At 39.3% G+C, this 23,071-nt stretch overlaps 1 protein-coding gene across 2 annotated transcripts in view; it reads right to left on the minus strand.

Moving 5' to 3' along the window:
- Positions 1-23,071, minus strand: part of DOCK8 (dedicator of cytokinesis 8) — a 219,086-nt gene that overhangs the window by 172,387 nt on the left and 23,628 nt on the right. Inside the window, exon 2 of one of the 2 annotated variants that reach the window (XM_028508388.2) lies at positions 3,770-3,872. In XM_028508388.2, coding sequence (XP_028364189.2) covers positions 3,770-3,872 — 103 coding nt within the window. Of the gene's footprint in view, positions 1-2,553; positions 2,704-3,769; positions 3,873-23,071 lie in introns of those variants that run through there. The other variant, XM_036021718.1, reaches the window with a different exon arrangement.

The following is a 23,071-nucleotide window of genomic DNA, read 5'->3' on the forward strand; positions in this document are numbered from 1 at the left end:
TACTCTGATAGGAGTATCAAATAGCTCTAGGACAATTCTATCATCATGTCAAAAAAAAAAACTCAACTCCAAAGGGTTGTTCCTCTTCATATTCAAAAATGCAAAACTTAAAAATATTGTATTTACTTTGAAAATGTTTGTGCATACTATCATTACAGCTAACATTTGCAATTCGAGTTTAAAAACAAAAACCTGATCAAACAGAAAAAATCAAACACATCCTTCCTCTCACTTGATATATCAGATTTCTCACAGAAGCCACTATTTTTGTATAAGGATATACCCATACGGTCAGCAAGTGGTCCCTGCTTACCATGCTTTCTGAAACTCGAGGCAACTAAGACAACGAAAGAAGCTTCTCTTTCTTCATGTTCTCCCTCCTGTTTGGAACACTCCTACTATGTCAGTCTTTAGAGAGACCGCATGTTAAAGTCGCAGGAAACTTTAAAATATTGACTCTTGGGCCCATCCCTTGGGATTTTGATTAATCATTCTATGGTGGGCCTGTCCACAGGTGTTTCTAAAGGTTCTGGGGATTCCAATTCACAGCCAGGCTGAGGGCCTTCCTGTAAGTCTCGTCACCCTTCCCCTTCAAGTCTTGACTTCCTACAATATCATGGCTCTTTCTTCTGAAAACCTACCACACTTGAAGTCAGTATGGATTTTCTGTATTATCTCAAATAGATCATAAGGCCCTTCAGAGACGAGACCTTCTGCTATTCATCTTCTCTTTCAATCTTGCAGTGTCTCTACAACACCAAGCACGTAGACAGTAATATTAGCCACTATTTACATAGCATTTATTATGTCATTCTATATAAACCCTAATGGAGGTGGCACTATTATGCCAATATTGCAAATGAGGAAATTGAAGCCTTCACAGAGGTTAAGTAACTTACCCCAAATTATATACTTAATAAATGACAGTTATACTTTCACTGGAGGGGACATGGTAGAAAATGAAGATCTCAATATAGTTTTTATGCCAAAAAACCCCAGATCCATCTGATTCCAAGTTCTTTCCTCTTGCAAAAAAACAAACTTATAAATGATTGGGTTTTAAATAACTTTGTGTCAATTAAATACTTTAAAAACTTAAACAGCCATTTGTATCAGCATGTGGAGTTGTTCAAATGGTGGTTATTAAACAAAGGTAAGAGAAACAAAAGTCAAAATGCATTCAGCCTTACTTTTCCATTGTTTAAAATAATACAATAAACAGTCTATGGCTTCCCAGCAAAGAAAAGTTTTTTTAAGCTGCTTCGGGTTGAGAGTCTTTAGATGATGATAAACTACTTCTCTGCCTTGCCAGAGATGAATCTTACTGAAATGTCCCATTATCTTTCTATGAAGTGAAATATTCCTTTTAAGGGAAAGGGAGATCCCTGTGTAAGGGGAATCTTCCCTTCTTTGGGGAAGGTGACTCAATGGGAAGAAGGGTCACTTCACTCTGACATTACAACACTACCAGCATGTAGCCATCAAGCAGGGTGATTTCCTAAGCAGGCCCTGCTTTTTTTTTTTTTTTTTTTTGAATGGGAATTGAATGTGGGTCACTTGACTCCAGGGGCAACAGCTGCTGCAGCTGTAGGAGAGATCTGGGGAAAGTTACTCAGCAAATCAAACTGGAATAACCTGGACTGATGTATTTTAAGGGCTATTCATTTGCAAATGGAACAAGGGATAAACTATGACAGGTAGAAACACATGATTCTTATATAGTTAAAGATTTTTGCTACTTCTTTGGTATTTTCTGTTAGAAAATGGGTCGTTAAGCCACATGTTACTTGGCTATCCAGCTAATGAAGCAATTCATCAAAATTTACTTCCATCAAATCCTACTGATGAAGCAGCATCACTAGCCAAAGAACACCGGCAGACATTCAGCAAATTTTTTCTCTGAGACTTTAAATATAAAAGAGATTTCTCCTGAAGAAATTTAAGGCTGCAGCATTAAAGTCAGAGCTGGCCTGTAGAGAAGGGGTTAAAGCCTGCTGGCTAAACTTCCTTATGCCTCTCCACAGTGATGTCCACACTATTTCTCAAGACACTCTGCCGCTGCAGAGAGCTGCAGTCTTAATTTACAGAGAAGCCAAACACCAAGCCCCATCTCCCCACCTTGTCTAGGCTAGAAGAGTGTACCCAGTCATTTTTTAAATGAATTTTGCATAATTTGGAATACATTTTAGTCAGAAATGTAATAATATTTTGGGGGGTTTTCAATAAAATGAACATTAGCACCAAATTAAACCAAAAAGCATTTATAATTTATCTTGGTTCAAAGTTTATCTGATATCTCAGAAAGCATGAACATTATGCACCTCACAGGTTTTCATTACAACCTACAATTCTGAAACAGGCAGGAGAAGTGCAAACAAAAACAGCAGTCTAGCAAGCCACCAAAGTCATAAAACAGATTTTTTGAAAAAATGTCATCCCAAGCTCCCTCTTGCAGTACAAGGTGCTATACATTTTTAGTAGTACTATTTCATCAATGACACAACGCACAAATTATCCTACTGAAATAAGCACCGATCACTCCAGTAAACATACCTTTGAAAGATACATAGTCACACGGCGTGCAAATTGGTACAGGAGACAAAATGGCGGCTACAGGAAATAGTGGAAGGTTACAAAATTTCTAAGAGCAGAAGTGGTTTTGAAGTAATAAGTGAGAAAAAAAAAACATAACCTCTGCAAGATAACTGTCAGAACATGCAAACAAGTGCCCTGTGCCGTGCCTGAGGAAGTGAGTGCAGTGCAGGCTGTAGCTCTCCCACAGAGGAAGTGAATACTCCCTTCTGGTTTTACAAGCCATCTTATTTAAACCAGAAGATTCTGTAGCTACCAGATGGCATTTAGTCCTCAGGTCATATCACACATATATGTATGCTCAATAATTGGTGTTAAAAAAAGCAACCTTCAACTTTTAAGGGGGGGTATTTTTTTTATATTTCAGGTCTTTTCCAGTTACAGTTTACTTTCAATTTTATTTTCTATTGGTTTCAGGTGTACAGCATAGTGGTTGGACAATCATATACTTTTCAAAGTGTCCCCCCCCAATAGTGCCAATACACACATGGTACCATACATAGAGGGAGTGGGTTTTTTAAATGGGAGTTTGAACTGTCTGAATCCAACTATATGAAGTTCCAGGTAAGGCAGCATTATGACAACGTGAGTGCATTAGTGATTGCCTAGGGCTGGGGCTGAGGGCTGGGAGAGGAGACAGATACAAAAGGGGAATAATGGGATGTTTTAGGAGAGAGGGTATTCTATATAGAGTAGAGGTTAATACTACAAATTGGCCAAATTCATCAAACCATACAATAAAAAGTGAGTGAATTCCATTGTATGAAAATTATACTTCCAAGAAAACAATTTTTAAAAATTAAGGTTTGTAACTTGGCTTTTCAGGTTTTGGAATACAATTTTTCCCCAATAAAAGCATGTTACAAATGGTAGTAATTTTCTACTGTAATCCTCCCCCTCCCTAAAATATGGCTCATCATTTAGGTGAAATCAAGTAGCCTAGAAGTCCACTAAGTCCAAGGATACCAGAACCACAACTCTTAGAGTTCCACTTTGTACTCTAAGCCCTAGTTGAGGGAGGAAGAGGGAAATTAATACTAAAAATTAGGCACAGAGCTACAAACTGATGATTAGTCATGTAAGGTAGCAGTGGGAAGATCTAAGGAGAATCAGGAAGCATTCACTGGGTACTTCTGCACTTGACCAATCTCTAAGCAAAGCTGTAACCCATACTTACTAGTTGAAGAGAGGGGAAGCCAGAGGTACTTAGGCTTTGTCGATGGTACTGGCCAAGGTTTGGTGGGAGGGTAAACTGTTTCCTTATGTCCGCTGAAGAATACCTTGGGTTAAAAATAGAAAAATATAAATGAGGTGATTAGTTTTAAAAATCATCACAATTATAGATACAATCTTTGATGGCATTTCTGTTTGGGTTGGGCAATTGGTAGAACTGACTAAAATGTCTGCAGTGGCCTGTGGGTGGACTTTTGTGTGATAATATGTCCCCTTGAGAAGTTCACAGAGGTCACGATGCCTGCAATCACGGCTTCTGCCCAGTACTGGAAGGATGACAGCATCAGCAGGAAGAAGAACTTGAAGCCTGAGGAAAAGGTCCAGAGCACCTGGTTCCTTCTTCCCAGGCCATTCAGAGGCATTGTCCCTACATGAGAACATCTGTCTCTGACTAGAGCCCTTCAAAACCCTCATCTGCCACTATGATCTAGTCATTCTCCTTTCTAGCAGTTAAACCCTCCGGTCAGCTGCCTGCGACAGCAGAAAACATCAGAGAACTGTTAAGTGAACACATCTACCTCCCTGAGGCACCTTAGATGGTAGCTGGAATTCCGAGGACTGCATTTTTTCCTAACTGCTCCTAATACACAGATCCTTCGAGTCACCCGTATTGACTTCAGTGTCAACATCCCTGGTAACCAGATGGAGCACATGAAAGTTGTTCTCTATTGTCCACCCACCCCTGCCAGCATGAGCCTGCTGACCAGTGAAACGTCAGCTTATGAGCAGGTTGACATTTGGGCACTCATTTGTTTGGAACTCAGAACACATGTTCTCAGGAAATCAGTTGTTGGTGGTTGGATTCCGAGGCTGGTTCACAAACCTGTGCTTAAACCACAATGAGGCCACTGTAGAATATGACTAGAAGCTAACAGGTTATTGAGGATGAAATGAGATCATATATGAGTATTCGAAACATGCTGTGTTTCAAATAGGATATATACATTTTAAATTTTATAATTTAAAAATATAATATTTAAATATTAGAAATAAAACTTATTATATTTTCTCCATTATAATGTGTGCTAGTGCATAATTAATAACACGGGCTCCTGACATTATTAGTGAGGTTTCTGACAAGGTCTCCTTGGCTCCCAACCTTGGCATTGTGGTTCATCCAGAGAGGCAGGAAACGTGCTCTGGTTCAATTTCCTTTCAGGATCTGCACACTCCTGTTGTGCATTGTCTAGTCCTAGCCACAACTACAAATCAAAGGGGTGGGCACAAAACCCAACACAGGACAATGATCTCTCCTTCCCAGGATAGTGAATGATGAATGGAACTGAGAATGGAAGATTACTGCTGCCCACTCACTCAGCGGTGGCCCCTCACATTATGATGCAACAACATGTGAAACCCCAGCAGAAGTTATAGCAACTCATTTTCACTGTACTCTTTAATTTCCTAAAGCATGCTATTTATTTTTATAAAAGTATAAAAATATACTAAGCTAAGGAGTAAGAATTCCATTATCCATGTACATCAAATCCACAAGGAGCTGTCACTGCCTAGGATGGCTATAACAAAAAAGATGGGCAGTAACAAGTGCTGGTGAGGATATGGAGAAACTGAAGTACTCATACGTTGTTGGTAAGGATGTAAAGTAGTGCAGCTGCTTTGGAAACTGGTTGGGCAGTTGCTTAAAAAGTTAAACGGGGTTCCCACATATCCCAGCACTCGTAGGTATATGTCCAAGAAATCTGAAAACATATTCCCACACAAAAACTTATACATGAATGTTCAAAGCTGCATTATTCATAATAGCCAGAAAGTGGAAACAACCCATCATCTTATGAATGATAAACAAAATGTGGCATATCATACAATGGAGTATTATCCAGCAATAAAAAAAAGAAAGAAATGCTGATATATACCACATCATGGATGAATCCTGAAAATGTTATGCTAAGTGAATGACACTAAACCAAAGACCACATATTATACGATTTCTTATATAAAATGTCTAGAATAGACCCTAGTTGCCCAGGGCTGAGAGGACTGGAGGCAAATGGAGAGTGACTGCTAATGGGAATGGGGTTTCTTTTGGGGGAATTAAAATGCCCTAAAATTGACTGTGGTGATGAATGCCAACTCTGTGAATATACTAAAATCCACTGAATTGTACGTTAAATGGATGGATTTTGTGGTATGTGAATTATTTCCAAGTAAAACGAATAGATAGGGATGGACAGATAGATAGATACACAGACAGACATAGCTAGGAATGTGTCTGTGTGTGTAAGTATTCTACAGAGACAAGAGTGAAGGTAAGAACTGCCAAATTTAGCATGATAGCCAGGAATGGAGGAAAATGTTCAGATTATGATCCCAATAGGCTGATTTGCGTCATAAATTGGGCAATCACCAATTTCTAAAAAAATCAACAGATTAGGCCATTGCCCAAAACAAAAGGCCCATCTTACATAAACAACACTGTATTGTGTTTGGCACCACAGAAACCCAACCGAGCATGGCAGCCATCCATTTGCTCACTCGAGAAGATGACCATGGTCACAGAATGCTGAGACAACCAAGAAAAGGTACGTTTTTTAAAAATCTGAGTTGACTTTTCACGGATGAGACTGACTGTTCCTATGCCTTCTGTCTCCAGGTCCTCTTCCCAAGACCTCTCAAATAGCACATTTTAGTCCCCTGGTCATTCTAAAGTCCTCCCTGCCATAGACCACAGGGGTCTACCTGAAATTGGGGTATCTGAAACTTCAGGAAAGGAAGTGGCATTGCATGAGAATATCAAAGATAGGCAGGAGGAATAGTCCCTTGTGTTCATTTTGAAGCCAAAATATCTCATCCTACAACAAAGCGCCAATGCTTTTTTCATCATGAAGTTATAATGTTTCTGCTCTCCAATCTTCCTTCAACAGAGTCAGCTGGCGTTTCTGCTGAAGCCGTTCACATAAGTTTTCTAATTCAGATCTATACAACTGATCTTCCTCGACACGTCGAGCCTTACCTAGTACCTAAGGATCTTATTTCCTGTCTCTACAGAATCAATTTTACAAATGGAGGTTACACCTGTCCCTTCAAAACTGTCAGTAAGGAGATGAACTGTTTATCCTTAAAATGAAAATAGTTAATTATCCCATGTGGAAAAGAATTGCTTCATATCACTTAAAGAACTTCACAATAAAATATCTCTGGAGGGGCCCTACACTCATTTTAAACTAGCAAAAAATAGGCTGGAATGACAAAATTACATGTGGGTCAATCTTGGAGGAAGCCACTGTGCCCCACATCACTGTGGGCTGTATATTGGTTCAGTGTCTCTGGAAAGCAATACTGTAATATGCAACAAGAACTATAAAACTGTCATTACTCTTTCATCTAATTATTTCACGTTGGAGAATATACCCAATGGAATTCATACAAACAAAAATATAATTTGAGCAGAAATGAGCATAAGAACTCTGCATATGATAGCAAATATTTGAAAATAACCAAAGCATACAATACTTGTCATAATAGTAAGTAAATAATAGTATAAAATAGATAAAATATGGTTTTACCATTTAAAAAAAAAATTTGAACTAGGTTGACCCACAGAAATTTGCATACAAAATAAGTTTTAAGTAAAAAGTATGTCCTGGCTAGTATGGCTCAGTTGACTGAGTGCCGGCCAGTGAACCAAAGGGTCGCTGGTTCGATTCCCAGTCAGGGTACATGCCTGAGTTTCAGGCCAGGTCCCCAGTAGAGGGTGTGTAAGAGGCAACCACGCATTGGTGTTTCTCTCCCTCTCTTTCTCCCTCCCTTCTTCTCTCTCTAAAAAGAAATAAATAAAATCTTTTTAAAAAAATTAATGTCGAACTGAATACAAATACCTTAAAATATATGCATAAATATCCCACAAGGATGAGAAATCCTTTTGGTAGTTATATAAAGCAGTTTAGTAATTACCCCATTCAGCTCTTTCTCCTGTAAAATTGCTTAATTTCATCACCTTTAAAAAAAAAGATGCATACATATAAAGTCAAATGCAGGCACTTGGGGGCATACAGTACTTGAGATATTTAAAAATTATGTAAATATCAGCTAACCTAGCACCCCACTGTCTAACTCAACCCTTTTCTTCTCTATGCCAGCCGTGGAGAAGGGGGAAGCCTGCCTACACAAATAAGAGAATCTAGCCAAGGCAAGAGCTCATACAGCTTAGTGTCCAAGAAAGCATTGTATATTGTTTTTTTTTCCTTTGCATTTAAATCTCAGAGCGAATTCAACATGTCTAACATAATTTTCATGATGCTTGGTTTATATCATGATAATATTTCCTTGATAAACGAAGACACCTTACTTCTAGTCACCCAAAATGCTGTGTACATAGTATCTTTATTTCTACAAATTTAATTGGGAAGAAGCCTTGGAGGTTATTTAAAATGTTGACACCCCTACTAAAGGAGTCAGAATGGTAGAAGCTCTATGTGTTTAGTCAGATGGACAGATATTTGGGATATATACCAGTAGAACTAACGGGAGAGCAGAGCTTGCCAAATATGGCCTAAGGACCATTTTGTTTCAAATCATTAGCCACTTAATAAAAATGCAGATTCTTGCCCTGGCAGGTGTGGCTCAGTGGATTGAGTGCTGGCCTGCAAATCAAGAGGCAGTGAGTTCAATTCCCAGTCAGGGCACATGACTGGGTCTCAGGCCAGGTCCCTGGCAGAGGGTACACAAGAAGCAACCACACATCAATGTTTCTCTCCCTCTCTCTAAAAATAAATAAAAACAATTTTTTGAAAATGCAGATTCCTCAACCTTACCCCTGTCCTGAATCAGCATCTCTGTGGTATGGCCTGACATCTGCACTTTAAACCAACAAGCCCAGGTGATTTTTATGTGCAATAAAACATAACATTCATTGGTAATTAAAGGCCATGAGAGAGCTGTTTGTTCATTCATTCACTCCTAAAACACGGAGGTCACACAAAACACCAGGTTCTTTGTCAAGTGCTAGGGGCTGAAGTTCAAGAAGATACTATGCTACTCCTGGAAGCTCAGTCCAGTGGGTAGGAAGGAGGAGGACAGATGGATAGTTGGATACATAATTATAATACAAAAAATAACCATTATAATGCAGGATATACACAGTGTCTTATGAGTAAAGAAGAGGAAGTTACTAATTCAGCCCAGGAATGCTTAGGAGGCTTCTGGGATATGAGGACTTTTGAACCATATTTTGAAAAGAAGAAAAAATGAGAAGGAGCAGGACTGATGGAAAAGAAGACAATGCATTTGAAGCATTTTTTAAAACATTTCATACCATCTAGGCATTAGGCTCCCATATTTCAAGTATTTTAACAATCAGACTGCGCTGTTTCTTAACAGCAGCTAAAAGAGCAAAGAATAAGAAGGTGAATTAGTCCTGAGCACTGCCATTTGCCAGCTGTTTGAGTTCAAGTGCATTAGTTAACCAGGCAGGGTCTTAGTTTCATTAGATATAAAATGAAGGGGCTGGGCTACATGATCTCCCAGGCACCCTTCCAGCCCTAACTGGCAAAGATGCTTAAGAATCTCAGGCAGAACAATCAGCACCATGATCTACACCAGCAGCTGTGCTAGGAAACCAAACAGCCCCGGAAGGCTTTGCTCTGGCTTTCATCCCTGAAAGAAAATTCTTTCACTATGCTGGTATGGCCAGCAGCCAAGATGGTTGGAAGGATTTTAAAACTGATTCAAGAAGAAACCTTGTCTATAAGTATTGAAAGAAGTTTAGGGTTTCCTGAATCTGACATGTTTTAAACAATAGTGAAAGGGGTAGAATAAAAGCAAACATATAATTTACTCTTAGTAACTAATACCTGACTGTGAAAACACCCAATAAACACAAAGTGTAAAGTATATAGCTAGTAATAAACAATAATTATGGACACTTGTGGGTGGCATATGTAGCCACAAACACATGATACAACTGAATCTTTCAAAATAGCCATTTTTATGAGCAGAAATAATTTATACCAAGTAAGCACTGAAAGAATATTACCCCCAGACTTCCTGAATTACAATGTTAGGGCAGTGTAGTATTTAAAAAAATAAATGTTTTAAAGTTTGTTGTATACAGAAAAACTAGCTCTGAATGATGTAAATAACACAGGGTTAGATCACAGTAGGTGGTGTGTATACGGCCAAAGACACAGGGCCGGCTCGAGAATAAGTAGTCCATGGAGTTGACCACATAGAAATAAACTAAGACTTATTCTGAGGTTTATCCTCAGATACTTTTAGTAAAGTACACTTTTAAATTTAAAGGGCTACAAGCCCTGGCTGGCGTAGCTCAGTGGATTGAGCACAGGCTGGGAACCAAAGTGTCCCAGGTTCGATTCCCAGCCAGGGTACATTCCTGGGTTGCAGGCCATAACCCCCAGCAACCGCACATTGATGTCTCTCTCTCTCTCTCTCTCTCTCTCTCTCTCTCTCTCTCTCTCTCTCTCTCTCTCTCTCTCTCTCTCCCCGACCCCGCTTTCCTCCCTAAAAATAAATAAATAAAATCTTAAAAAAAAAAATTTAAAGGGCTACAAAATTAATTTCCAAAATTAATAGCAAATCTTATATGTGTATTATATATATAATATAATGCATACCATGTAATAATATCTATTCACAAAGCTCTATCTTTATATATATATATATATATATATATATATGCATACATGTTTTGAGCAATGAAGTCTTGAATGAATTCCTCAGAAGCTTGCCAGCCTGAGGCTTCATAATAGATATTTCAGGTTTAATGTTTCTCATATTTTCCATCTCTTCTCATAAACAGACATGCCATAAATGTACAACTTCCATAAAGATGATTCAACAGGTGAAAACATGACTGTGATGAGACGTTTGCTCCTTATTAACAAGCTGGGGAGTTTACATTTCTCCCTCACATGGGAGGCCCAAATCCTTTTCACTTGGAAAATTCCTCTGACTACTGAAAAATATTTATTAGATGACTTAAGTGTTTGAGGATTCCCACAGCAATCCCAGGGAAGGATTACTGAATGTCTTCAGTGTCTCTTAAAGGCACCCCCTCTCCCCAGTCCTTATTTGTCATCGTGTAAATTAGTTTCTTTCCTGACATAATCACCACCTGCTGATAAGGCAGCATAATCACCTAAAAGAACACCTATAACATCAAGTGCTTTGTGTCTGTAACTTTAAAGAAAAGAGGTTTTCTTCAGAAAATTGTGTTGAGACCTAAAGAAACAGCTCTAACATACGTAAACTGAAGTCCCAAAAGAGCAGAGATAAAACAGGATCAGAAGTAATATTTAAAGAAGTATTGTTGACAGAAAATACTGAAGATGCAGATTCACAAAGCTCTATAAATGCCCATCAGAATCAATACAGAAAATCAACCTAGACCTTTCACAGCAGAACTGCTGTACATCAAAGAGAAGTTTCAAATGCTCTTGATAAAATCTGGAGAAGAGACACATTACCTTCAAAGACATATTACTTCAAAATGTAATAATACTAATTGATTTCTCAGCTGAAAACGTGGAATCCAAAAACCAATGCAATAACATCTTTAAAGTGCTGAAAGAAAACTACCAATCTAGAATATTCTACCCAGCAAAAATATCCTTCACAAATCAGGGATAAAGACAAACAAAAAGTGAGAAACTTTGTTGCCAGCAGAGCCACACTCAATGAAATTCAAGAGAGTTGTTCAGGCAGAAGGTAATGATCCCAGATGGAAGCACAGAAGTGCTGGAAACAACAAAATACTCAGTAGGGTAAATATGCAAGTAAATCTCTGTATAGTGACAATAGAAAAAGTAATTATAATAATCATAATAATGTGAAGTTTAAAATACACACAGAAGTAAAATACATGTCCACAACACAAAAGGTGAGAGGCATAAATGGAGTTCATATGTCCTAAAGTTCTTGTACTGTTTTGGAAATGGTAAAATTACCAATTAACATTAGAATTCAAATAAGTCAAGTATGTATTATAATCTTTGTAGAAACTAGAAATAGATTGAAAAAAAGAAAAAACACAGTAAGATTACATATCTAAACTCAAATATGTCAGTGATTATATTAAATATAATCAGATAAATTCTCCAATTACAAAAGTCATCAAATTACATTAAAAAACTTTGCTACTTACAAGAAACATGCTTTATTTTTTGACATATTTGTTAAGGTATATTTGACATATAGTCTACTGCACATATTGCAAGTGTATTTTATAGCTCTGGCTGGTGTGGCTCAGTGGATTGAACGCAGGCCCGTGAACTAAAGGGTGGCTGGTTTGATTCCCAGTCAGGGCACATGCCTGGGTTGCAGGCCAGGTAGGGGGAGCTCGAGAAACAACACACCTGGATGCTTCCCTCTCTTTCTCCTTCCCTTCTCCTCTCTCTAAAAATAAATAAATAAAATCTTTTTTTAAAAGTGTATTTATAAGTTTGACACATGTATACACCCATAAAAACCATCATGTCAATCACAAAGTTTCCTCATGCCCCTTCTTAATTTTTCCCCCATTCCCATAGGTAACCACTAATATGCTTTCTTTCATTGTAGATTAATTTGCATTTTTTAGAATTTTATATAAATGAAATCAGACAATTTATCTTTTTTTATCTGGCCTTTTTTTTATTCAGCATAATTAATTTGAGATTTATTTGTGTTCTTGGCTATTACAAATAAAGCATCTATAAAACAGTCATGTGCAAGTCATTATACGGACATATTCTTTCATTTCTCTTGGGTAAACTCCTAGACAAACTGTTTGCAAAGGGATAAAAAAAGTTATGTAAAAAGAGCTGAAAGAAAGATGGTGTAGTTATAGTAATGCTAGGCAAAAAGGACTTTAAGGCACTGGAGATTTGATTTAGATATACTGAGTTTGTGGTCTGATGAGGACTCCAAGTGGAGGTCAAGTTGGCAGCTGGATAAACAGATCTGGAGCAGAAATGAGAGGTTCAGGCTGCAGATGCAAATTTGGCCAGGCTTGAGTTTGAGGCTGCTTTTCCAGTAGCAGTGAGAGATCTACACCTCTCCACCTCTGGTTTCTCACCCATCTCCCTAGCAATGGCGTGGTTAGAATCTGTGGTCTTGGAGCAAAGCCACACAACCTAGCTGAGAGAGCAACTAAACCAACCTCTCAAAACAAATGGTCATCCATCTGTTTTGACTTTGACTCCTCTTTCATGAATTCAATCTCTGAGGAAACCCCAGGTAACAGGAATTCTCAACAAGCTGGTCAAAGATCTAGAAAGCAGCATCTGAACCACAGAAGACTTTTTGGAATGAAATTTTATCAAACTCACAAAATAAAAATAGGGATGCTTCTAGATGTTGAGAAGAACTTCCCAATTACTAGGATTGTGGAAGGCTGACATAGCTTGTTGGTAAGAACAGAAAATCATGCCAGTGTTCATTGAGTGCTTACACTAGTTCCAGCCCTATGGATTTCCGGCTCATTTTACTGAATCCTCACAGCAACACTATGAACCAAGTTTGTCTTCTCTATTCAACAAAGGGGAAACTCGGGGCTGAAAATGTCTGATTCATGATTTGAACCCAAGCTATCTGACTTCAAAGACCTCACTCTTAGTCACTATATAAAGTTAAAAACATGTGCTTAAATCTAAGTACACCATTTAAAAATGTATAGAAGGAAACCCACTAGAAGGAAACCTATTCACAGTTATATTAGAGAAGCAAGATAACAAAGTGTTTTCCCCCATTCTCATTTTCCAAATTGTGCTATGGTTGCTAATAGAAATTGTGCACACACACACATTTCTAACCTACACTTTTGTCAGCTTTCTGAATAATGTAAATTCTTCTGTTGAGAAACAGGAATGAGCTTGAACATCTTAAGAGTCTCTTAAGGGCTCCTTCACCATTACTATTTTGTTTCCAAGGCTCCTCCTAGAATTTCTAAATAAAACCATATTCTCAGCATACTTTGAGCCCTTGTATCCACTTCCTGATCTACCTGATTCAATTAAACTCAACAAACATTGTTGGGTGGTATTGATTAAAAGCACTGTATTTTCTACTTTGATTTGTGATTTATCTAAGTTATTTGTCCTGGGCACGGCCAGCTTCTTGGCCATTTAGAGGCCACATACTGTATTTTCATCGAGGGCCACAATGGGGCTGTTTGTTTCAGAAATGCTGCTCATGGCAGTGAATTAGCATCATTTCTGTGTCTTGGTGAGGCTGCTTCAATGAGACTCCAACAGCCTTCTGGCATCTGCTACCCAAGGTGATTGCAACTGCAAATTAAAAATGTCTTTTACTGTGAGGTAAAATGGGGATATTATAACTCCCTCCATTTTTGTGACTTTCCTTCATCAACTTGTAGAACTTACCAAGGTGACTGAGAAACTTTTTTTTTTGCCCTTGAACACAGCCTCAACCTGTGGCAGACAGCTGAACTAAGTTGAGGACTGTAAAGTTGGTTGTATCTTTGTGAGCAACCTATGCCGCAATGCTTCTTAAAGTGTGGTCCCCAGACCAACAACATCAACATCCCCTATTAGAAATGTGATTTCTTGGGCCCCACCCCAGACATAGTGAATCCTAAACTTGGGGATGGGGCCCAGCAATCTGTATTTTAGCAAGCCCTCCAGGGGACAGCATTCTGAAGTCTGAGAGCTACTGCTCCATTTTGACCAGATCAATTCCAGCTCTACCGGCCATTCCTTCCTCACCTTTATTCATGCTCCCTCAGAGACTTCAGACCTCCCTCAGCCTAACTAACCCTACCCAGCTAGTTAACATGAAAATCAAGATTCTAACAGACATTCTTTCAATGATGCTTGTATTTCCTACTTCGTCAGACTTAACTAAAATATGCTACTTTACACAAATAGTTAGTCTACCCCAAAATAACCACGCTCCCCCATTCCCTTGTTCCCCAAACCTTCTCCATCTTTCTTAAAATTTATTTTAGATTGAAGAATGAGAGCAATGGTTCTTAAAACAGAAAAAGTGCACTATTCCAAAATTATTAAGCTATAAATGGTTAACTATTGCTTACTTTAGAAAAAAGCTCTGAAGTGAGGTAGAGTGGAAACTAGTAGCGGGGGATATTTTCGGGGGAAAAGAGCAAGGTTAGGAATGTTGTAGAATGAAGAGAATCTCTTATTTAAGAATCAAAAGGAAAGATGAAACATATACTCAGAAATCTGACTTTGATTTGTTCTTTCAACAAAGACTTATTGAGCACCCACTTATTCAAGGTTCTATAGTGAGGAAAGCAGATAAAAGTCCCTGCCCTTAAGAGTCTTATATTTGAATGTGCATTGATGCCTGAGCTTCTGCCACCATTACTTTGTATCAAGCATTGCCCTAGATGACCTTGTCCTAGATGACCTTCCAGCCTATGGTACTGTTGTGCTTCGTGACACTGCTGTGCTGCATGACAGTGGGTATCTGAAGCAAGAATCTTTTGGTGCCTCTACCAGAGGGTGGGGTGGTGGCTGAAGTAAGGAAAAATTATTCAGAAAGTAAAGCTAACCAGACCCCACTTCAACTAACCAAATTTAGCCCCTCACAGAGCAAAGGATATATCCCTGAGGCTTCTAAATTGTGTATTTTTTATAAGTTCCAAGTATTATGCATATTCTACAAAGCCAAAATCACTTTTATAACAGATCTCCCATGAGAGAACTCATATCTCCACTTTATAGAAAAGGAAAATTAAGCAGGGAAGAGCTGGGTGACTGAATCAAGTTCTGAGATAGAGCCTATTCTGACCTAAGGAACCAAGTTGTCCGCTCCCAGGTGTTTTTTTCCCCTTGCCTGGATGGGCATGTTTAGACTCATTTAACTTTAACACTCATCCTTTTCTGGAAGTGAGGCCCTGTCTCCTGACAACATTTTCTGAGAGGCCACCATGTCCTTTAAGATTTCTGTAAATATATTTTCCTGTTGGCCTCAGATAGATTTTCCTGTTGCTCACATAAGTAGAGAGAACGGCACTGGAAATGTGGAATCTGCTTCAGAAGGCATTTACTCAGCTAAGCCAGCATACCAGCCAGTAACCAAGTAGTAAGAGTTGGGAATTACTCATGTTCTGGCCTCCTATTTTCTGCAGAGTCCATAAAGGTTTAGAAGGATGGTCTTGTTCAGAAATCTTAATCTGTAACAAACTGAGGAATGGAATTGCATCCCTCAGTGAGATCTTGCTGACCAACCCTTCTTCAGCAGCCACCCATATGCCACCAAGGGTTTGCAGATTCTACTCTGGGTCTAGCTATTATTACCTGAATGTGTCTTACTCTTGATACTATGACTCCTATTGAAATACTCTCCTGTGCAGTTCCCAATATCAAACATACAAGGAAAAGCACTCTCCCAAAAAATAGTTTTCTTTTTACCTTCAACAAAGGAATAACAGCTTTAATTTCCTACAGTTCTAGAACACTTTGTGCTTTCAAAGTATTTGTACACAATTCAAAATCTTGGTGTCACCTTCTTCCCTCAATGCATGAGTGTGCAGTTATTCTCACCAGCTGACTGCGCTAAACATGCTGAGGTGGAGTTAATGCACAGTAATCAATATGAATGAGACTGTAGAGATGAAAGGCCTGAAACTGGTTTCTGAAATAAAAAGAGTGGAAAGGATGTGTGGTGGGAGCAAAGCCAACATCCACATAGCTCTTCCTGTGGCATCGTTTTTAGTCAGGAACAAGGTGTTCTCCATAGGAAGGCAGTTAAACATATCTCCAGCTTTGCTAGTACCTTATTTTAGCATAATTTTCAGAGCCTTACAAAGGCTTGCCTTCCCCATCAAGAGCCTCACTGCTATGAAGTAGGCAAGACAAGTCGATAATGCCTAAGGAGGTTAAGGGACAAGTCAACACTCAGTAAAGTTGAAGGACTGCCTAAAGCTGGCATGCCTTGCAAGTGGCAAAACTGGGACAAGAGCTCTGTTCTCTTAATACCCAGGAAAGTAGACTTTGGTCTTTTTTCTAAAGAAAGTTGCTTTAAGTAGTCACAATAGGCAGAAATCTACGTGTTGTGATTTAAAAGGAGAAAAAAAATCCCAACTATAATTTACTATGCTTGTAATTCCCACCATTCTAAATCTTATAGGAAGTGTTCCATTGGGTTGAATGACTAGTGACTTCAGAGAATAATCTATAAAGTAAACCTACTATGTTGTCAGATCACTATATCAGCTCAATCTATTTCCACTAATTTCATACAGGAACACTGAGGAAAGGAAGCCCAGACCATCCCATGGGGGTATAAGGAGCTGAGGAAGATAATGAATCCCTGAAGCAATGGTGGGAATGGGGATTCAGTCCTTTCCCAGGAGGGATGAAGAGTAAAAAAGGTAGAATCAGGCTTTCAAGGCTAATCTCAGACAAATGCATTTTGGATCAAACTCTTGTCCCAAGGACATAATAATGCATTCTGTGCCCAGGACCAACTTTTCCCATTTCCCAGTTTTCCTTGGATTAGAAAATGAGTTAGTATAAAAGCATGTTAACTACAAATAAAAGTTAACAATAAAAGCCTGCCCTAATATATGCAAGAAAGTCTACATAGGAATTTTTTTATAATAAGCAAGTCTATTAAGATGTATGAATTGCCTTGGCCAGGTAGCTCAGCTGGTTAGAGCATCACCCAATACTCCAAGTTTATGGGTTTGATCTCTGGTCAGGACACATACAAGAAGCAACAAATGAATGCATAAATAAGTGAAACAACAAATTGACCTCTCTCTCTCAAATAAATAAATTTAAAACATTTTTTTAAAGATGAACAAATTGCCAGTTATAAAAACAGTTATGGGAATGATGGGGATGTAAAGTACAACATAAGCAATATAGTTAATAATATTATAATGACTATGTTATGGTGTCAGATGGGCATTAGACTTATGTGGGTGATCACTTTGTAAGTTATATAATGTTTAATCACTATTTGTACACCTGAAACTAACATAACATTGTATGTCAACTGTAATTGAAAAAATAAAATAAAAAAGCAAATCTAACAAAATTATCTTTTATATCTTTATCCTAATTTACAGAATAATCATTTTCCAACAAGTGATAACTTGGCTCAAATCCTGCTTCATCACATACTGACTCTATGATCTTGGGCAAATTAGTTGACCCTGTTAAACATGATAAAGTGGGCAGAAGCCTGGAGACATGCACAGAGGAGGCAATAAGCAGAAGTTGTAAAGCAGTAGAAGCCACAGTGAGCAGAAGCCATGAGATGGGATGTCAACAGGGCTAGCAGAGGAGGAAGAGGAGCAGGTACAGACATGAAGAAAAGAGGGAGACCTGGAATCTCAAAGCTGTCGGGCTGCAAGAGTTGCCTTTGCCAAACTGTAGGAATTCAGCCACTATTTGGCCTCATAGCTAGGTGCCTTGTACAGTGAGCAACCTACACAGCCTTACATGGAGGGCCTGGGTCCATGCTTAGTAGCACAGGCCGGTACTAACCTAGGCAAAGCCAAGGTCACAGACACATTTGGAGACGTGACTACTCGGCTCCAGGCCATCATTGGTATGTTGAAGTACATGCCTGGTGTTACTGGAAACCCAGATTCTCATGTGAAATCTGCACTTTGTAATGTTGGCAAGGGAAAAAAAATACATAAGCATTACTCTTGGATCTGCAGACCCAATTCTGGCTAAGCAGTTTTTTGTTCTCCTTACTTTTTGCTATATCTGTAAAATAATTAACCATTATCTAAATTAACCTGAGATTATCTATAATCAATATAACCCTGAAAATCTTACTACTATGTATAGCTACTATTACTTCACTTAGCAATGCTAGGTCATGCTTAATGAGTGCTTACTCTCTGACAGGGAATGTTTTAATCCCATTTAATCCTCACAACAGTCCTTTGAGGTGATATTTTTATTTCCACTTTACAAATTAGGAAACTAAGATCAAGAAAGGCTGAGGAACTTGCATAAGAAAGTTCCTATAGGAGTTAAACTTCTGGCATTTTCCTTTTCTAGCAGCTCCGCAATGGAAAGCTTAATGTGTGAAAGCTTTCTGAAAGAAGGATATTAAACTTTATCCTGACTACTGAGAACAGGTTTTGGCTTGTCGCTGAAACTTTGAATCCAGCTCCAATTTCATTAATCCTTCCATGGGTAAGTAGTCTTACAATATGTTCCAAACATAATTCAAATGCCCACATTAGCAATGGGAAAGATTTAAGAGCAATTACTGAAGGCTGATTTTTCACCAACTACAATTCTCTTTTTTGTGTATAATTTTGTCTCTTCATGTTTCACACACACACAAAAACAATCTCAAGTACAATAAAAGTGAAGCCTTTGAAGTCCAAAATGCACCAAATATTTTTCTAGACTGTGGAATGGGGAAGGCAGAGGTGGTACTTAGAACAGAAATTTCATTCAAATTTGTAATCAAACTCTTTTTGTATCAAATGTTTCCTATACTATCTTGACCAGCTCTCTCCATCCCCAGGCTCCTCACTTTCTTCCTAGAAGCTGGGTCAGTGCAGTTCCATCCAAAAATAAAACCCTCATCCTCCAGCCCCTTATCTCTCTCCTTCCCCTGCCCCCCCAGCCTCCCTCCACTTCCTGCACTCCTTCGCACTCTATAATCCAGTGTTCTCAGGCTTCCACCCTCTACAGAAGCTGTCCTTGATACAGCCTCTGATGACCTCTTTCCAGTTCTGTTTTAGACTGACCTTTCTGTGGCATCAGATACCGTTGACCTTCTCCATTCTTGATGAAACACCACCCTGGGATTACACACATACTCTCGACTCTACTAGTCAATTGTCCTCGGTTTCTTGAATTGGTTTCCCTCCCCTTAATGCCCCCTAGGTGTTGTTCATTCCCAAATGGCAGTACTTGGATGCATTTGAGATTGAGGGGCAAAGAATCAGCAGCTGTACCAGATGAGTAAATCTCATCCCTAAAACATGGGAAAGCACTGAAGAAAAAAAAAGGGGGGACTCCTAGTAATGAGAAATCCAGTATTACATCAGTGTCAGAGTGCCCTGTTGTAAGGAATCTACTGTGAATATTTTCTATGGAGTAGACAAATTATTATACATGGCCTTTTCTCACAGGAAATCAGTTGCTTTAATGGTTTCCTTCCTTCAAGGGACAATGTCAAAGCTGTTGAGCCCCACACTGCCCATTTGGATCATTTAGCTCACATGGAAAAATTCTCCCTAAAGACCACAGAAAGGAATTTCTGTAAAGCAATTAACTTATCCTCTTTTGCCCAACAGAATGCAGAAGTGCCTGAGCCTTGGCTATTTCCTGTCAGTTTAATAATAAACAACCCAGCCCTTCTTGCCCTCACATCATGAACCCTACATGCTCCTAAAGACATGCTAAATGCTTGTGCCAGGACATAATGACAACATAAATGACCCTTAGTGTGGGGGATACAGTCAAAAAGTTCAGACGGTCACAAGACATGTTTCCTCCTTACAAGCCTGTGCTCTAAAATAAGAGAGGGCCTTGGGGCCAATGACAAGTTTATAGAGTTTTCAGGATGTTATACGTTTTCTTGATTCTATAATTAAAAGTAATAGGATAGATAGCCTTGGAAAGGCTAAAAATGCATGGCAGATGAGATACACTCTAACCAACCAGGGATAGAGAAGAAAGGTTTGATACATTAAATGTTTGAAGACAAATTCATTGAGGCCGTCAGATTGGTGCTGATGGTATATAACATATCACTGATTTTCTTCATTTCCCTTCGTGCAGGAATAGGCTGAGGTCTGAGGCAGGCTGAGCCTTCAATGGTGACTTTTCTTTGCACTGTTTACAGAGTCTATTCTCAGAGATGAGAACTCAATAGGCAAATTTAGGGTGAGGTGAATGAAGGCAATTCTCCCCAGAAGTCACATCATAGAAGGCAATTCTCCCCAGAAGTCACATCATAGAAGTATCTCTGGTCTTGAAAACTTGCCATTGGTCAAGATTTGGGGCAACTTTCCAGCACTCCTGTGACTCCATCTTCACCCCATCCTGTGAGGTGCCAGGTAAATGAAGTACTTAGAGCAGCAACAACAGTTGCAAAGACAAGCAGGGTAAAAGAGAAGTGAGAAGATGCATCAAGTTCAATGTGGGAGAATATGATCTCCCTGCTACAGCATAATCCTCCTTTCATAAGTCCGCATTCAATTTTGCACTCACCTCACTCTGTCACCTAGAATGGAATAACAATATCAGGCCACAAGTGCCTGTCTATAAGATTATGTCTCTGGGCAGTACCCATTTTCCAGAGTCAGTTTTGCTTCCTCAGGCAGCAATACTGCATTTGATAACAGCATTGTCTCAGTAAAAATGCAAGTAATTCTAAGAGCAATAATCCACTAAATGCTTACCAGCCACAGACCAACTCATGCTGAAGGGTGGGTCAGCAGGAGGCTGGTTTTGAAGGTTCTTGGGGGAAAAGAAGACAGACGGGTGTACACAGAGCCCTGGGAGACCACATCTGAATGACAATCCCAGAACCTGCTGAAGTGGGTAGAGCCATGCAGGGAAGGGAATAGGAAGGTGGAGAATCTACAGTTAATATTACTTATGTTCCGATTTTATTTAGGCCTTGATAGATGAATCAGAGAGGGAAAAAAAGCACTTGACACAGATGAATGGCACTTCTTTGAAAGGAAGAAATGAGTCAAGCTATGCAATGTGATAGATAATTCATTGCTGGAGGCAAAGCACAGGGTGATGTTAACCTGTTTTATCTCAGAGGCACAGGTCGAGGAGACTACAGGGAAGAACAGCCAAGGCCAGAGAATCTCAGGAGGTGGGTGAGCCAGAATGATAAACCCACCTGATACAGGCAAAATGAGTGCCCAACAGTTCAGAAAAACCAGGTGTCCTGTGACTTTCAGAGGTCTGCCCTGCTGCTAGAGAGCCCTTCCATCAGCTCCCTTGGAGGGAGGCACCTGCCCCCCAAAACTTGGTGAGCAGCAACCAGGCTTCTTCAAATGCACTGGCCCACCTTTCATGATTGACCACAGATGGACTTGGAAGAAAACATCAATGGGACCTCCAGGGTCTATGATGGGGAAGCACCTCCAGTAATTTTGAGCTTCAAACCTCCACAGCTGGGAGGTTACTCATTAAACTTTAGAAGTGTGATGGAATTCTAGGGAAAAACCATGCAGACGTGGGGAAGTTTGGCCAAATTAATTAGTTAATTAATTCTTTAATAAATATTTATGAAACTTCTCCTATACGCTTTGTGTATGCTAGGCTCTAAAGACTCAAATGAGAAAAAAACTTACCCTCCTGTAGCTTCCAGTCTACTAGGGGCAAGTAGGGTAAGGGGCATTAAATAAACAATCACATAAATTTAGGGTTACACATCATGATAAGCGCAAATAAGTAGGAGCACAGGGTGTTCTCTGAGTATAAAAGGGGAGTCTAACTAATTGATCTAAAATCAGTTTACTGGGTTGTGACCAGCATTAAAAAAATATAATAGAGCAGAATAGAAAATATCAATGTGTACTGGGAACAATACACAGTGAATATGGTTTCTTGAAGCTTTCATTTCTGTGTGTGTGTGTGTGTGAGAGAGAGAGAGAGAGAGAGAGACAGAGACAGAGACAGAGAGAATTAGATTAAAATGTAAAGTGTATATCCTTCATGAACTGTGGTGACAAAACTCTGAAAGCTGATATTAAAGACCAAGTTAACAGTGAGTAGCAGGTCCCACAGATTGTCTTTAAGGATGGATGATAGAATTGTGGAGAGAAAGGGGGATTGTGAGCGAAGGAGTCCCTTTCATTGACATATTCTTTCTAGAGTGTGGGGCAGGAAACACATTCGGTGGTGGAGTCATCTAGATTTGGGCACTGAGACAGATAGGACATCCCCACCCCAGCCTACCCACTCCACTTTATCTAGAGCCACTTCAGGCCTCAAAGAGAAGTGCAGAGAAGGAAAAATATAGCTCTGCAGTTGGGACACAGGGGTCATCCAAAGTGGGGAACACTGGGAACCTTGACATTAAAGAAAATGTGTGCCAACCAGTAAATATTAAATTGTCAGGGTGTGAACCAGACATCTTTGTTTCTAAAATTCTAATTTCATCGATAGTAGAGAACAGTTCATTGGTAGTAGAGACTAGAACCCAAGTCTAATCACCAGGGCAGACTCTCTTTCTCTACATCGTGATGTCTTCCCAGACAACGAACACCACAGTGACTTTCCGTGGGTTTGCAGTGTGATTCACGATGTCAGTAGCACTCAGGGGAACTGTGCACTGGTTTGAAGGGGTCAGAGGT

The sequence above is a fragment of the Phyllostomus discolor genome, chromosome 3, assembly GCF_004126475.2.
Source record: "Phyllostomus discolor isolate MPI-MPIP mPhyDis1 chromosome 3, mPhyDis1.pri.v3, whole genome shotgun sequence".
NCBI lineage: Eukaryota > Metazoa > Chordata > Mammalia > Chiroptera > Phyllostomidae > Phyllostomus > Phyllostomus discolor.